Source organism: Astatotilapia calliptera, chromosome 16, assembly GCF_964374335.1.
Source record: "Astatotilapia calliptera chromosome 16, fAstCal68.1, whole genome shotgun sequence".
Taxonomy (NCBI): Eukaryota; Metazoa; Chordata; class Actinopteri; order Cichliformes; family Cichlidae; genus Astatotilapia; species Astatotilapia calliptera.
In genome coordinates this window covers 18,427,124-18,443,424 of record NC_137437.1, presented here as the reverse complement: position 1 = coordinate 18,443,424, position 16,301 = coordinate 18,427,124, and the positions used below count along the sequence as shown (strand labels likewise).

The following is a 16,301-nucleotide window of genomic DNA, read 5'->3' as shown; positions in this document are numbered from 1 at the left end:
AATGCAAATTGCACTCTTATGTTGTTTACCGACATATTAGCCTTGAGCGTGGAGTGATGCCGATCATAAATGCGAAGCAGCAGTAAGCCGTTCGGCAGCGACAGAGGTCCAACATAATGTTCTGAAGTGCTAGGTGATTTATGGAGAACTGTTGGACGTGTTGGGTCTTCTCCTGTAGTTCCAAACTTGCTTTTCCAATCTCCATCTCATTATCACCGTGCCCGACGCTCAATCAACAACTCACTACGTGTCCAGTGCAATAAATTTACTTGAGAGAGTCAGTCTGACTTGGCAGAATGTTTGGCCGGTCCCGCACTTAATAAATCTCTAATTTATTGCACATGGCCGCACTGACTTTGACTGAAAGGCTGAATGTGAAGTTCAGTGATGCAAATTAACGCTGCATGCATGTGCGCGGATGCTTGTACTGGATTATTTTGCGTCTGCGAGCGAGAGAAAGAGAGCATACCTAAATGCAAACTGCGTGTATCATCACTAAGAAACGCAGCTACTAAAACACAGGAAATCTCCCAATCTGCCACAGTAGAAAGATGACGTTGTTGACCCGCAGCATGTATTTAATCTTTTGCGATGAGATCATGTCTCATTTTGAAATCTGTATCTGTCCAATTCAGAGTCATTCATATTTCCAACCTACATTAGTCAGGAGAGGAAAACAAGACATATCACGTATAATTTCTCCAACAATGTTCCACACAAGTGGTGATATTAATCCTTGTCAGTGTTTCAACATCCTTTCTTGTACTTTTAGGAGTCCCTCTGAAGCCGAGGAAAGAGCTGGTGTTCTTGGAGCACCCGTCCGGTCAGCTGGAGATCCGCTGGTCCTCCAAGTTCAACATATCCGTGGAGCCTGTGCTGTATGTGGTGCAACGCCGCTGGAACTACGGTATTCATCCCAGTGAGGATGATGCCACGGAGTGGCAGACAGTCGCACAGGTAGAAACCGATACACCACACAGATAAAATACTGGAGAATCCCATAAATGCATGAAGTCTGTCGTGCGAGGACTCCTTCTCGTCACATTTGTATCCGAATGAATTTACAGTTTCACGTGTCCCAGCATGCCACAGCTGCGAAACTGCTGCTCTGCACTGCAGCATGCGGTTGCACGTTCCTCACGGTGTCTTTGATAGTTTGGCAATGAGAAACACAGATGAATGATGTGGCAGCACACTCACATGGGGCTGTGACCCTGTGTAAACCCTGACCCCTGTGGTTTGCTCCCCCCACCCCCATCTGTCCCTCAGACTGCAGAGGAACGCATCCAACTGGCTGACATCAGAGCTAGCAGATGGTACCAGTTCAGAGTTGCAGCCGTCAATGTCCACGGGACCCGCGGCTTTACTGCACCCAGCAAACACTTCCGCTCCTCCAGAGGTCTGTGTGTTTATCTGCATATCCAAGTGTCTGTGTGTGTGTGTGGCCTTGCCTTGTGTGTCGGTTCCTTCCCTCTATTTGTTATGTTTGAGACCTTGGAACAGGTGAAGCCTCGGGGAAGTGTTTTAAGCAGGTCTATTTGGTAAATATTCCCTCTGAATGTCAGCTTACAAGCCTTCTGTATTACCGACTGAAACATTTTCGGTTTCGTGTATTGTGTGTCCTAAACACTTCAGTTCCCGCAGCTCCATTAGGCAACAGCAAATTGATTATGACTGAAACACGACTGGTTAAGCCAAACACACATTTATTAAATTTGAATTATAGCTTTAGACTGTTTAAATATGTTTATTTAAAACTAAATTTGGGATTTAAAACCGCTGAATTCTTTCATATACTGCGTTAAACCTGAATTGTAAATAAATGTCTCCCGTCCAAAGTTTCCACACGTTTACCCAGCGAGCTAAACGAAATTCACGCTGATGCCAAGTGGAATTTGAGTAATGAGGAGTGCTTGGGTGCACAGAGCATTCATTTTCTGTATTGCAATGAGATCTTTACTTACATCTTCAAAGCAGGGCTTTCCCTTTTTTACAGTCATATAAAATGTAATAAGTCTGAATTAGTCAGGATGCAGCAGGTTTCAAATGAATGCAAGTGTTGTCTTGCTTCCAGACAAAGTGATGTAACCCAGCCACATTTCAGATCTTTGCCACAGATTAGTGAACTCTGATGGCATCCCGTGTTACTACTGGGACATTTTAAATAGCCGTGTTGTATTGCAGATGGCATTTGTTAAAGTCACGGACAGTTGTTTTGTGGTTCTTCAGGGATTACAGGATTGTGAGTGTAACACTGTGTCTACAGTGCATCTGATTTATATCAGATATTGTTTGTTGGCAAGGCAGCAGGTTTTACGGTTATGCCTTCATTGGCCTTGAGCTAAGTGTCTTTAGATGTATATCGTGAAACATATACAAGGCATAAACTGTTCTCTACTGGAGTACTCGCCATGTTCTGCCAAATCCTAGAAATGGTACAAAGTACAAAACGTATTAGTGTGTTTCCTGGTGTGTTGACCTGTCCTGTCAATCCTTTGTCATGCCGTAGCTCCCCGAGGCATTTTGAAAGGCTTTCAGACCAGGTGGGATTCTGCTGCAGGAATGGAAGCTGACCTCCAATCAGGCCAATCACTGCGAGAATGTTGATAGATTGATGAGAGCTGCCACGGCTTTGATGAAGTCCCGACCATTCTGTCATGCCGCTGTTATTTATATAGTTCGGTCATATCATCTGAATGCAATTTCACACTACTATACTTTGTTAGGGCAATTTGTAAAAGCTGACTGCTTATTTATATTTCATGGCCAGCATCAGCTGGTTTGGAGAACCGATGTGTCCGATTGTGTTTTTTAGAGTGGATTAAATGTGTTTCAGGTGGGAGAGGGCAGGAGAGAGGAAAGCCAACTGGGTTGTGGCATGAATCATTTTCTCATTACAGAAAGACCGTTCCCCTTCTGGTCTGTCATCTGGCATGTAGCCCTGCCTGTCCTCCTGCACCAGGCTGACATCGGCCGACAGCAGTAGGCTGGGTCGCTGCACGTACGGACTCATACGGTTCAGATCCAGCTTTACGCTGGACACATGCATATTAGTAGGAGTACTGGCATTCTAAGTGTGGACCGTGCAGCCAGAGTGAGCAGCATGTGTTTGTTAACCCTTGACCTGTACTCTCAGTCCTGCCGAACGCTGTCATAGAAATGACACGACACCTGTCATAACACCTCACGACAGATTGTTAATAGGGGACTAATTACTTTGCACAGTGCCATGCGTGTTCCCCTCCTCAGCTGTGGAGGTGAAAGGTATCTTGGGTTGTAATACTTTTTACCTGAAAAGTGCCTTGGACCAAGATTTGCCATATCCAAGAACTAGAGGTCCAGTTTGTTTCCATCTCTAAGTGTTAACAGATGTATTTAGAATCAACACCAACTCACAGTGTTGTTTCTGTGTCTGCGTTGTTGCTATGTCTTCAGATCCATCTGCCCCTCCCAGCCCGAGCAGTCTGTGTGTCACCAACGTGACTCTGGGCGAGGAAGGCCTGGTGACAGTTCGTCTCAACTGGACTTTGCCAGAGGAGCCCGATATCCCCATACATCACTACAAAGTGTTCTGGAGCTGGACCGTGCCCACCAAGTCCATGGTGCCATCCAAGAAGAAAAGGAGAAAGACCACCAATGGGGTAATCTCCTCACTCTGTCTGAGTGATGTGTTCTTTTTCTTTCTTTCCTTTATCCGGTCTCTAAGACTACGAGGGCTCTTCCAAGATTATTTCAGCATCTTTTCTCCCAGTTTCGGTACAACTCTGTAAATATGCTTGGGCCCGCAGTGGGGGAAAAGATAAACATGGAATCGGAATGATATTTATTTATATGTGTAGGGAAGATCACTTATCCTCAGAGTGATACAATAAGTTCTTGATTGTTTTAATTCCTTACGCTGATGAAAGAACCCTTAAACACAGATTTAAGATTTGAGAGAAAGCACATTTAGTGTGATGGATAGCCTTGTTTAAAGCAATAAATCACAATTTCAAGGTGTGTGTATGTGCTTCTTATATCGATGTTTGTACATTTCATTTTCTGCTGCTCATTATTTGATTGTGTAATGTAGTTATTTTAAAAATCTGTTTTCTTACATGTTTTAGCTGTTAAATCCAGCTGCATTCAAAATTCTTAACTTATTACTTTTTTCAATCATTGCAAAGTATATTTAAGACATTCTTTAATAATGACATGAATAGCATATTTAGAACGAATTGTGCTGATCCTCTTTATTAATGCCTTTGTTATTCTTTGGAGCAGTTTATTTTGCATGCTAGAACATTTTGCTCTCAGCTGTTTGTAGCAGCCAGAAACAAGAGTTTCTTTGGCATCTTTTTAAGCGTAGACATTACACATAAATCACATGACCAAGATCACTGGCTGCTCTCAAAAATGGAGTACTTGTTTGAGCTTTTACACAATATATCCATTAGCATCTGACCTGATATGGTATAGATGTGGCTCAGGAGGATGTCATTAAGAGACTCGGCCAAAAGCTCGGATAGTCCAGACCTGCCTTCATAGAGTCTTCTCCTGAATTAATTTTTGAAATGCATACCAGATGTGCCACAAAGGAGATAGAGGTGGTAGACACCGGACACCTATTGACACATGTACTACTGGTTTCCACTTTGGCACCTCAGGGCTTTGAAAGCAGCCTGCTGGCAGAGGAATGTCAAAACACCCACAGTCAATAACAAGAACTCATCAAGTTCATGCTGATGGAGGAATGCTAGAAGCCAAACACAGTGAAGAAGCCCTGGGAGGCTCTGATAACATGGCTCTGTCTTAAGGCCCTAAAGGCTATCTCCTCACCACCATCCCCTTTTTCAGCTCCACATGTGTTCTTAATAAGTAGGGCTTTCCCACAGGCCTGTGTTGTCTGGCATTGAGCTGGGCTGGAGCTGTGGCTGGTACAGTGACTTTAAATATAAGCTCATGTGACAGTGTGGTTACATACAAATGGCAAAAGCCAAGTGGGTTTTTTTTTTTTTTTGCTGTTTTTACAGGCTCAAAACTGGGTAGATCTGGAGGGACTGGAACAAAACAGCAGTTACACTGTGGAGCTGCAGGCTGTCACATACTGGGGGCAGGTGCGTCTGAAGAGCTCCAAGGCCTCCCTTCACTTCAGTACCAGTCAGAATAATGACTCAGGTAAACATTATTATCCTATTCTTTACCCTTGCTAGACGCGTGGCTTCGGGAATGACAGACAGAATGTCAGTCGGTTGATGAAATTCTGAACAGACATAAGTCACATCGTGAAAATCCAAATAACTGATTCTGCCTTGATTCTCGTGACTCTGTGAGCCTGATTAATTTTGGTGCCTGAATCCCTGTCAAATGTTATCAAGCATTTAATCTGCACCCAACTGATTTTTAAATGCTAAACAGCACATTATTTTTGCACATTTTAGCGCGTAAAGGGGCGTTAACATTTAACTCAAACTACCAGTGTGCCTGAGTGTAGCCCCGCAGATCTGCTAGCATGGTTGGCATAAATCATGAATTCATTTAAAGCACGTTTATGAGATGGTCCTAAAGGAAGAGCAGCTAACAGAGAAAAATGGCTAAATTAAAAACCTGCTGTATATATTAAAAAAAAAAATTGTAACAGATTCACAATTATAGAATTGAAACAACAGAATTCTGCTAATGCACATTTTTCCAAGATTGCACCCAAAAACTACAACCCATGATAGAAGTATAGTTATCAATATGGAAATTTGCACGTGTGCATAAGAAGCAGTTGGTGTGGTGGTAGATATCAGATGGCTCATATGATGCATGAAATCAAATGTGTAGTAATTGGCTTGTGGTGCATGGCATCATAATTGCTTACATAAAATATTTTTTCCCCATAACTTTTGTAATAAATTTACACTGAAAAGAAAAAAGAATCTTACATTATTTGGGGGTCAGCACAGACAGTGAGCACTGTTGCTTCTCAGCAAGAAATTCCTGGGTTTGAATCCACCATCTGGATGGGGACCTTTCTGTGGGGAGTTTGTATGCTCTACCCATTTTTGTCTGGGTTTTCTCCCACAGTCCAGAGACATGTAATTAGTGGGGTTGGGTTAACTGGTGATTCTTAGTTGCCCATAGGTATGAAGGTGAGCTTGAATGGTTTTCTGTCTCTAAGCTGGCGACCTGTCCAGAGTGTACCCTGCCTCTCACCTTATGCTAGTTGGGATAAACTTAAGCCTCCCTGCAACCCTGAATTGGATAAGCAGAAGAGGATGGATGGATGGAAGGGTGGAAGGATATTATTCTGATGCCTTCTGTTGAAAACAATGAAAACTGGAAAAACAAAACATGAAAGTTGCATTTTTGGAATTAAACTCCTGAGAGTCCAATATTAACCAGAAGTTACAGAACTGGAACTTTTATTTTAATCATAATCTTTATGTTTAGCCAAAGCTCCTTTGAAACTGACACAACTGAGGTTAGGCACTCACTGTTGATGCACAAACAGGGCCACCGCTACCTGAAATCAAAAGAAACTTGGATGAAGCTGCAGCTGTCTAATTGCTGAGCCATATGGGATTTGAGAAAACCATTTTAGCTGAATCCAGTTTTCTTTTTTGTTTGTTTGCTTTTCATGATAGCTGAATTTTCCTAATTTGAGGTAAACAATCATCATGAGATTTGCAACGAAAAAAGCTGGAAAAGCTAAGATACACTGACAGCACATCTGCAATCATTTGGAGTTCTTGAACTCTTGGGAAGCGTAGGCCAAGCCTCAAAGCTGTGTGTGTGTGTGTGTGTGTGTGTGTGTGTGTGTGTGTGTGTGTGTGTGTGTGTGTGTGTGTATGAGTGTTTTTCTTTTTTTCAAATGTACACGAGGTTCTAAAATGAATTGAATTGCCAACCTGCTTCTTTGTGTACAAATCAAGTTACAGCACATTTGTGCATGAAGAACATGTTGTTCACTGGCGTAATCTTACAAAGAAATAATAGTGTTTCTGTTACCATGCTGGACTGTTTTCTGCAACATAGTCACTTTCATGTCTTAGCTAAGAAACATTTCTCATTTCTCATCCCAGCAAAATCTGTGCTCAAGTCAAAGAAGGAGGAGATATCCCCTCTTGGTTCGACCCTGGCCAAACGCCCTTCTGGCCCTCTAGAAGTAGGCACGCCCTTTTACCAGGACGGCCAGCTGCAGGTCCGTGTCTACTGGAAGAAGAGAGGAGGTGAGCTCCCTACTGTAGTGATTTATGGCTTCGTTAGAATCTAATTAGCACCCCATCATGCCCATCAATCACTATGACTCATGTGTACCATAATAAAATGTTATGACTGATTCCCACTTACTCAAACAATCGAAATTTGCTTCTTTTTTTTATGAATGTGGTATCAGATGGTGTAAATGAAACAATGTGTCTTTGTGAGAGCTGTGTAATGTGAGTGCTGGGCAAAAACCGCACACGGACGGGTAAAGCAGAGCCACCGTTTAGTAAAGAACAATAAACACACAGAGTCAGAGCTGTGCAATGGGATTTATTGACAGCTGTATTTAATAGATTCTTGCCTTCGCATTAGCGTTGAAGCGGTCGATTTTCTTTTTACGAGACTTGATGTCATAGAAAGCGGGCTTGGTGGTGGATTGAAGCACTGTAACGGGTTAAAAAAAACCTATAGGAATGGCTGTCTCTGTGGCATTCACTCCCAAAAACTTTCTGTTAATACCAGAATGAAAATATGGAAACCTTGAAAGCGATGCTCTCAGGGTAACCTGTCAAGTCCCATTCACTGGTCTATGTTATGTTACTAATATATGTCATCGCCCAAGCCAAACTCCACATCTTGGAGTCAAGAATGCAAACCCTGGCTGAAGGAGAGGCCTGGTGAGACACCAACTGCTGAATCAGAATGAGGGGGGGAGGTTATGGAGTTGGCCCAGAGCTGTTAGCAAGGTTGGCCTGGTCTCAGAGAGCTGAGTGATGCTGACGGGATCAAGCATGCCTGGGGAATCACGGTGTTGCAGAGCTAATCCCAGTCCAGCTTCTCTTTCTGTGTCTTGTTTCGTGGGTCCCCGTCCGCAGCGTGTGCATCACTGCCACTCATTAGTCTGAGTGATGACCCTGGCTTGGACTCTGACAACGTGCGCTCCACTACCGTAAACACACAGACATACGGATGGCCTCAGGAGGGCTGAAGAGTCTCTGGACATCTGGCTTGTGTGACAGAGAAAGCGACAGGTTAACTGAACCATGATTAAACTCTCATTCATTGTCTCTGTGATTCAAAACAGCCTAGCCTCTGGGTTGTGTCCAGCAGACGAAAGAGAACCATGTTGTACACGAGCTCAGATAATATATCTGTCTGCCTAACACCCAGACAATAGACGGCAGATCAGCTGTGGCGGGACTTCAGAGGCTGGCTTCCAGTCATGATTTATCGAACGCTGCTGCGGTTCCGTTCTCTACCTGATTTCCATGTCCTATTTCTTGTTTTACATACCACTGCCCTCCTTCAGTCAGACCGGGCTAGGCATATCTTGTTTATGTTCTTTCCCCGATTTCCCGGTTCCCTGTAATTCCTCTCTTCTGCTTCCAAAGAGCTCTGGGGCTTTAAGTGCCAGATCTGTGTCTAAGCCTTCAAAGGACCCCTTTTATCTGCAAACTACAACCCAGGCCCCTACTGAGGGGTGAACATAGCACAACTCAATTATTAATCAGAGATGTATTTCATATATTCAAGGGACACAGCTGAATGAATAATAAATCCAGTAACATAAGATGAGGTAGATAAATATTGCTGATGAGGTTGTGCGGGGCTACTGTACAGTAATGAAGTGAATGCTGTTTCGCAGAAGCAGGATTTGGACCACGATGAGCTTTTCAGCAGACAAAAGGGCAGATTTAGGAAGCTGAAAAGTTGTAATTGATAATTGCAAAGACAACAAATGGAGTTCACTCTTTTTCATGTTAGGAAAGAGATACCAATAGTATCTGATCCCAAACAAGGAAATCAGTGATTTCAGCCTGTCAGATTTGCTTCTGATGTCAGATAAATGTTTGATGGCTGCAATGCAATCCTAAGTACAGTTGCTTAAATACTAATTTTTAATCCACTGGAATATGTCATATCCACCACTGGGAGTAAATCGAGTGTTTCTCAAGCATGTGGCAAAAAGTTCAAGAACTGAAAAAACATCAAAATCAGCCATGGTTGCATCTGAGCTACAGCCACTTAGTTACTCATGCTCTTACTGTGCTTGTGTGGGTTTCCTTTGGGTACCCTGGCTTCCTCTCACAGTTTAAAGACGTGCATGTTAGGTAATTGGTGATTTTTAAATTGGCCGTGGTTATGAGGTAGATGAAGTGCTCAAAGTGGGCAGAATGACACACCGGATGAATATCTGCTTAAATGTGGCTTATGCTCTGAAGCACTTTGAGTGGTCATTAAGCCAGAAAAGTGCTAAATAAATGGCAGTCCATACGTGCTGTAATAATACACCCATAGTTTTTTGTAATGTTTTTTTTAATGCACAACTTCCCTTTCTTTTATATACACATCATAATTAAATTATATTTAAAAAAAATAACTGACTACTGAGTAATTTCTCTGTTACATTCTCTATTCTCCTCCTTTCTTTGTTTCAGACTCCTCTGTGAGTCGCTACCATGTCCAGTGGATGCCAGAGTACTGTAGCCACAACGAGACCCAAGGACCACAGAAGTCCGTCACGCAGGTCAGTCCCCAGAAGCTGTTACGCACCACTTCCAGCTGGGGGTCCTTTCTCGTAGGGCAGCGCATTAGAGAAGTGGCGTGGTCAGAAGCTTTGTGCTAAGCAAAGCATGTGCCTAAGCCTTTGTTTGATGCTCAGGAAGAATAGCTCCACTAAGGAAAACAACTGCGCCGAGTGAATCAGGAGCCCTGTTGTGTTAGATTTGCACCAGGCAAACCAGTGGCTGTTGTTTTGAATATTATGAGTCAGTCGTGTGGTCACGCATGCGGTGTGTTGGCCAGTAACTTTTATTTACTTAAACAATGTTTCCCAGAATTCAGCAGCCCCAGCCGTGCGGCTGTGTGGGGCTTTGTTTTAGGATGCAGTGTTGTCTGTGTTTGAGAGCTTGACACAGAGAGGGTTAACTGTTTGTGCTCAGGCTGATACGTGATGGCAGAGGCCTGGTAATCAACGCATTCTTTAGAAACCAGCACCGTGGTTGCTAGGAAATACATTTCCATTTTCTATAGATCACCAGGAAGGGTTGCAGCCTTGTGCTTTTATGTGAGCACAGTGCCTCATTCACTTTTAATCAAAGCTGTTACATATCAGTGAGAATATATATTATATATATATACACACACCCTTTCCCTAAGGGCTGTCTATTAATGGAGGCCCTGTTCTATTACTGAAAGTCTAAATCCACTACTCACCGGGGGTTTTTGTTTCACAGAGAGCTGAGAAAAGCTTTTCTCATTCAGATCAATAGATGATTAAACTTAGAAATTAGTGTCAGTGTTACATGGCTCCAAAGAGCCCATTAACGTGGATTTACAGGCATCTCAAATTAGGCATGAATTCGCTTTGATCGCTGCTTCTTGTTGAGGTTCTTGTGTTTATGCTGTGCCACATTTGGAAGCTATGAAAAAATCATTTCTATTACAGTTTGAATAGGAGAATAGTAGCCTAACCCCTACCATGTGAGAGTTCAAAGTAGTCCTCCAGTACGGTACGTGTTCCTGGGGCCTGAGTGGGAACGTGATCTGCGCTGTGTATTTAATTATCTCCCAAGCTCCATGGGACCTGACCTGGGTGACATGTCAAAGTCATCAGAACTGAGTAATGTGTTTCTTTGCACAGGAGAACTACATCAACCTCCCAGGCCTGCTGTTCTCCTGCAAGTACAAAGTCACTGTTCACATGCTGAAGTCCAAGAGGCGCTCGAAGGACGAGAGCACCACTTTCCTCACCCCATCCTGCGCTACCATCCGGAGCAAGACTCACAAACACATCCCCTGCCCAGGAGAGGGAGGTGAGTAGTCTGCTGTTTGGGGGATTTTAAAACCGACCGCATTAGTGGAGACAATACAAAAACATTTGTTAGAATATCATTATTATTATCATGATGATGAGAAAAATCTCTATAGACTTAAAATATAGGTTTAACACGTTCAGGATAAATAGTTTCTCACATAACCTTTCTTACAAAACCAGAGTAGCTGTATTTCTTTGTTAATTTGTCAGTCTTCACGGATGTTTCCCAAAAATGTTTCTATAATAATGACACCAACTTTGTCCTAACAGCTTCAGGGCTTCCGAAAGTTCTTGCTAAACCTGAGAACCTGACGGCTTCCTTCACGACCAATGAGGGAAACATCACCGGCAATTTCCACTGGCGCGTCTCTAGGTTGGCTCCCCATCAGCGAATCACGGGCTTCCAGGTCACCTGGGCTGAAATCACAACTGAAAGCCGGCAAAACAGCCTGCCCAACAGCATCATCTCCCAGTCCCAGATCCTGCCACCAGTAAGTCTGTTTTTACTGAAGCAGAATTGGAGTTTAGCTAAAGTTTTGAATGTTAATATGGTTTTTATGAAACCACAGGAGATCGTGTTGTGACAAGACTATTAGTGTGTGCAACAGGAAAAGAAATGTATCTGTCAGATGTGACCGTGATTTGAGGATAACGCTGTTGTGGCTTCTTTGCATGAATCGTTTGATAAGCGGTAGTATGTAGACAGACACGGGGATAGATCTGGGGAAGTTTTTTGTCCCGCTGGAAGTTCTCCTCCTCTGCGCATTCATCTCCCTTCACGTCTGCCTCTTTCATCCTCCATGAAAGCTCTGAAAAAGCTGCTCTTTGACATAATCTGTTCCATCAACAACACGTTCCGCCTATCTGCACCTCCCAGCCTCTAGAGCTTGTCTATAAATAAAACCACCCACCGCACACTTTATCAACCTGGCAGTGAAAAGAGAGACAGACAGCCTTATGAAAACAAAGTCTTTGTTTTTGTCTGTGACTTGTGCAAAGACGGCTACACTCCCCTCTTTTGCGGCCCATTCACATTAAAGTCCTGTCAGAATCAAAGGCGTGTTCTGTTGCATTTCATCTGATTGCATGTCGTCTCCTGCTCCCCTCCTTCGTTGTGCAGGATCATAACTTGCTTGTAGTGTCCAACCTGCGGCCGTCCACCTACTACAGACTGGAGGTGCAGGTTATAACAACTGGAGGAGAAGGTCCTGCCACGGTTAAGACCTTTCAGACCCCGAGCATACTGCCTGTCATACAACATCGTAAGTAGCAAGTCACTGTCAGCTTCCATAATTTATGAGCTGCACCTCAATTTGCTCAGTTGAAATGATAATGCCAGCGATTCAACATTTGAAATTCATATTGAGACTCTTTTGTTTGGTGTCTGTTACTGTTCAGTCCTAATAGCATACTGTAGATCTTCTATTTGTAGCTGCTTAAACCATGGCGCTAAACAGTTATGTTTTGTCTTTGCAGTAAATATATGACTATATATGGTATTAATGCCTAATATAATGTGAAGTAATGAATCTACCTATTTTCCTCTGCTGATTGTGTAAATCAGCATGTTTTTGCTGTTACTGAAAGTAAAATGTAAATGTTAAGGTGTTGTGTCAACAGTGGCGTTGTCATAGCTACATGAAAAGCAATGTAGGTGTAATATACACATATACACATCTCATTATTAGGGCTGTTACAATATCAGGTTTTCCCATCATAAATGCTATGGCCACAAGAGTTTAAGATAATAGTATTATTTAAAAGTCACATTAATCTTCAACTTTTATTTTTTATTGTAGGAATGCCACTATATCAGAAATGTAGTAGTCAGTACCAATATAAGTAAAACTACATGATTCTCAATAATCGGCTTCAATATCAGAACAAAATTATCAATCAGTCAAATCAATTATATAAAAAAGAGCATTTACCGAAAAAAAAGCAAACAAATAAAAAGAAAATTAGGTAAACAACACAATGTTAAACTGTACATATAGGGACGTGCCAGCACAAATCCCTATCTTTCTTAGGGCATGTGCAAGATCAGCCTTTTATGCGCCTTCAATAAACCACCAAGCAGCCAGCAGAGTTACAACCGTCAAAGTAATTCAGAGAGGCACCAAGCCTCAGTGCTCATCTAGGAAAATCAAGGTGGCTAAAGGCTGACCTGCCTAAACATAAAAAAAATTTGAAACTATAGGTGATTAGCAACTGTAATATTACTGAACAGTAATTACATTACATATGTTGCAATAGGGGAAGCTGTAGTTAAACACCAGGTTTCATATAAGTGGCAAAAAGAAGCGCATTGCTACTCCCTGAAAAACCAATTCAAAGTGATTCAATCTGAAGTCGTATCTGACAGTTCTTTGAATCTGTGTGTTTTTTGAAGGACCAAGGCTGCGGCAGCACCACTCTCATCACCAGAAGCCGTCGGTAGAGAGACACTGAGTTTGAAGTCGAGGCAAACCCAGTAGGAAGAAGTACCAGTGGCTCTCTGCTCCTGTCTGTCAAAGAAGGAATGTGTGGAACCAAACAGAAACGCAGCGCACCAGACCATGAACTGACCCCCCCTTCTTGTGAAATATGGGTCTATCTCCTCCAGGCTCCACAACACGTCAGCTATTCCTTCATAACCCCTCTCTCTTGACTTCCAAGTAACCGGAAGGGGTTTATCTATAGAGTGAAATTTATATTTTGAGGTCTCATATTCCGCGTTGGTTAGTACACAGCTCCCCAACTTATCCCATAAGGAGTTCATGTAATAAGTAAAACTAGATCCAGGAACCCCAGAATTGGTGATGAAGCAGTCATTGTAGACAACAATGACTGATTTAGATTTGGCTATTACACGGTTGAAATAAACAAAATAATTTGGGAACATGTTTGAAGATGATGGAATATTCGATAGGAAATGCAATAAATGTAAAACAATTAATGAAGAAAGAAAAGTAGAAATTAAAGTATTTATTTTGTGTTATCAGTTAAAGAGGCTCTTTGGCACACAGTCAGTACTGATGGTCAATGTAACTAAAGTCATCGTTGTCTAACCCAGAATATTTCGCGTAGTACGTTGCATGTAGTACATTTGATTTTAGAACTGTAAATGATTTACTTGCTTCAAATTGAAAGCTTGTAATGGTTTTGCATGACAGCCGTTAGCATTCTGTTGGCATGAAATGTCTGTGTTACCTCTTTTCAATATGTTAGCAATATTTCATTAACAGATTAACAAAGAATTATATTGGAAGTAATATGTAATGTTTATTAATGAAATTATAACTTGTGTGGAAATGATGAATTGTACATGTTCTTGGCTGTAGAAATATTTGTCGTGACAGTCAGTGAATGTCTATATTTATTTATGTGTGTATTACAAAGTTTGGTTTGGATGTGTGTGAATGTGTATGTTTTGTGTGTTTTAGCCTCATTTTTTTTTTCTTTTCTTTTTTTTTTTTTTTTGGGAACTGGCAAAAAAAAGAAAAATCTTGTAAAGACATTTTGTAAAAATGGAAATGTAAATACGGTCTTATGTTACATGTTATTTTTCCATGGTAGAAACTGTACAAACTGCTAAGTAATAAAATAATCCTTAACCTGTGCCCTCTTTGCTGTTTGCTTTAATTGAAGCTGCTAAGAGAAGTAAATAGACCTGCTTCCCCTTCCAATACTCGAGTATTTGGCAATTACTGTTGCTTATTTTGGCTGTAAACTCCATCGTGGCAGGCTCTGTGTACAACATATTCACTGATCGGTCCAGGAGCCTGAGACACGTGCTCTCTAAGTCTAAATAAACAGGTCATCTAGCTCAGCAGCTCAGCCTGAGTGAATTTGCCATTGCCGAGGTTGGTCAACATAATACGCTGCTTCTCTGAGCTCTTGTGTGTTTGAAAAGCGTTAAACGCCTCTTCTGCTCAGCAGCCTTTCCACCATCATAAAATGAGAAGTGGGAATGTTTACAAGAAATTAAAGCGTGCGACACAGTTGAGCCTAATGTACTGTACACCTCATGCTGAGTTATTTGTGTATGTTGGATGAAAGCCATGTGAATGAATTTTCGATAATCCTAAATGCTAAACGGTGTTTAATAGTTAAAGTGTGTAGAAGTACTTTAAGTTTTTAAAAAAAAAAATGCATTTTATCATATCTTTCCAGGCCTGGAGGCATGCATTGTATTCTACTCAAATTAGTCTCAGTGATTTCTCACTTTTTAAACTTACAATGAACCATTATTGCATTAAGTGCATCTTCACTAGATGGTGGTTCGGTCTCCTTAATGTCCTTTTCACAGAGACTCAAAACATTCAAACCACAGGATGTGTTTGACATGTAAAATGTGATGGTTTGGAAAAGAGCAACTTCTTATCAGTTATGTTGTTCCCATTATAAAAATCAGAGACTAAAAAAAACCAACCCCCAGAAATGTGTACAAAAAATTAAATGCAGGCTAATTGGACTCTGTATCATGTTCTGTTATTATATTTCTGAAACTCATACAATCTGTTGGAGGGGCAGAGACAGGGTGCATGCTAGACAGTTACAGAGCTAACAGAAAGAGACAGACAGACATTTACAGCTACAGCCAATCCAGAAACACCAATCAACCTAAACGATGTGTGTCTTTGAGAGGAAACTGGAATACCTGCTTAGCACCTCAGAAAGGCTCAACCCTGGATTCAAACCCAGGATCTTCTCCCTTTGAGGTGACAGTACTCGACAATTCAAAGCATTTTAAACACAATTTTCTATTAATATATAAATAGTCCTTTAAGGAAGTATGTGCCCTGTTCTTTAGGACTCTCTCCTTGAAAAAACAATAAAAAAGTGCCTTATTTTAAAAAACGTATTGCGGCTTCATTCATCTTTTATATATACTCAGTGTCGACTGGTAAAACACAACCTTATGAGTTGTGCACGCCTTCAGGCTGCACGTTTGAATGTGATAAATGGACAGTTAGTGTCTTCTTTCAAGGCTGCTACTGGCAGCTTAGATTCCCAAATTTGCTGTTGCAATTAATCAGTGTGATTAATTGTTATCGCAAACGCGAGCTTATTAATGCAAATGTGGCTATTATACACTGGAGAGCTTGTGTCTGTATAAAGAGGTTGCGGTGTTTGCATATTTGTGTTTGCTTGTGCTTGTTTTTCTAAGTGTGGGTTTGTAAAGGGATGATGCCGTCCAGATGTTCAAATCTCTGGATGGAAGTCGATTCTCATCATCATTTTCCACAGCAAACAGCAATTTATTCCGAGCCCTTGTGTTCACACGTTCGGCCTCTTCAGTCAGTCAGTGCTTCACCGCTCACTTCTC

At 41.8% G+C, this 16,301-nt stretch overlaps 1 protein-coding gene across 1 annotated transcript in view; it reads left to right on the top strand.

The window, feature by feature from the left end:
• The window catches only part of anos1 (anosmin 1), a 40,919-nt gene extending 26,328 nt beyond the window's left edge, over positions 1 to 14,591 (top strand). Inside the window, exons 5-14 of the mRNA XM_026144714.2 lie at positions 773 to 957; positions 1,270 to 1,399; positions 3,436 to 3,641; positions 5,013 to 5,157; positions 7,050 to 7,196; positions 9,612 to 9,700; positions 10,817 to 10,988; positions 11,261 to 11,481; positions 12,111 to 12,252; positions 13,383 to 14,591. Coding sequence (XP_026000499.1) covers positions 773 to 957; positions 1,270 to 1,399; positions 3,436 to 3,641; positions 5,013 to 5,157; positions 7,050 to 7,196; positions 9,612 to 9,700; positions 10,817 to 10,988; positions 11,261 to 11,481; positions 12,111 to 12,252; positions 13,383 to 13,441 — 1,496 coding nt within the window. The 3' untranslated portion in view covers positions 13,442 to 14,591. The remainder of the gene's footprint in view (positions 1 to 772; positions 958 to 1,269; positions 1,400 to 3,435; positions 3,642 to 5,012; positions 5,158 to 7,049; positions 7,197 to 9,611; positions 9,701 to 10,816; positions 10,989 to 11,260; positions 11,482 to 12,110; positions 12,253 to 13,382) is intronic.
• The last annotated feature ends 1,710 nt before the right edge of the window (positions 14,592 to 16,301 follow it).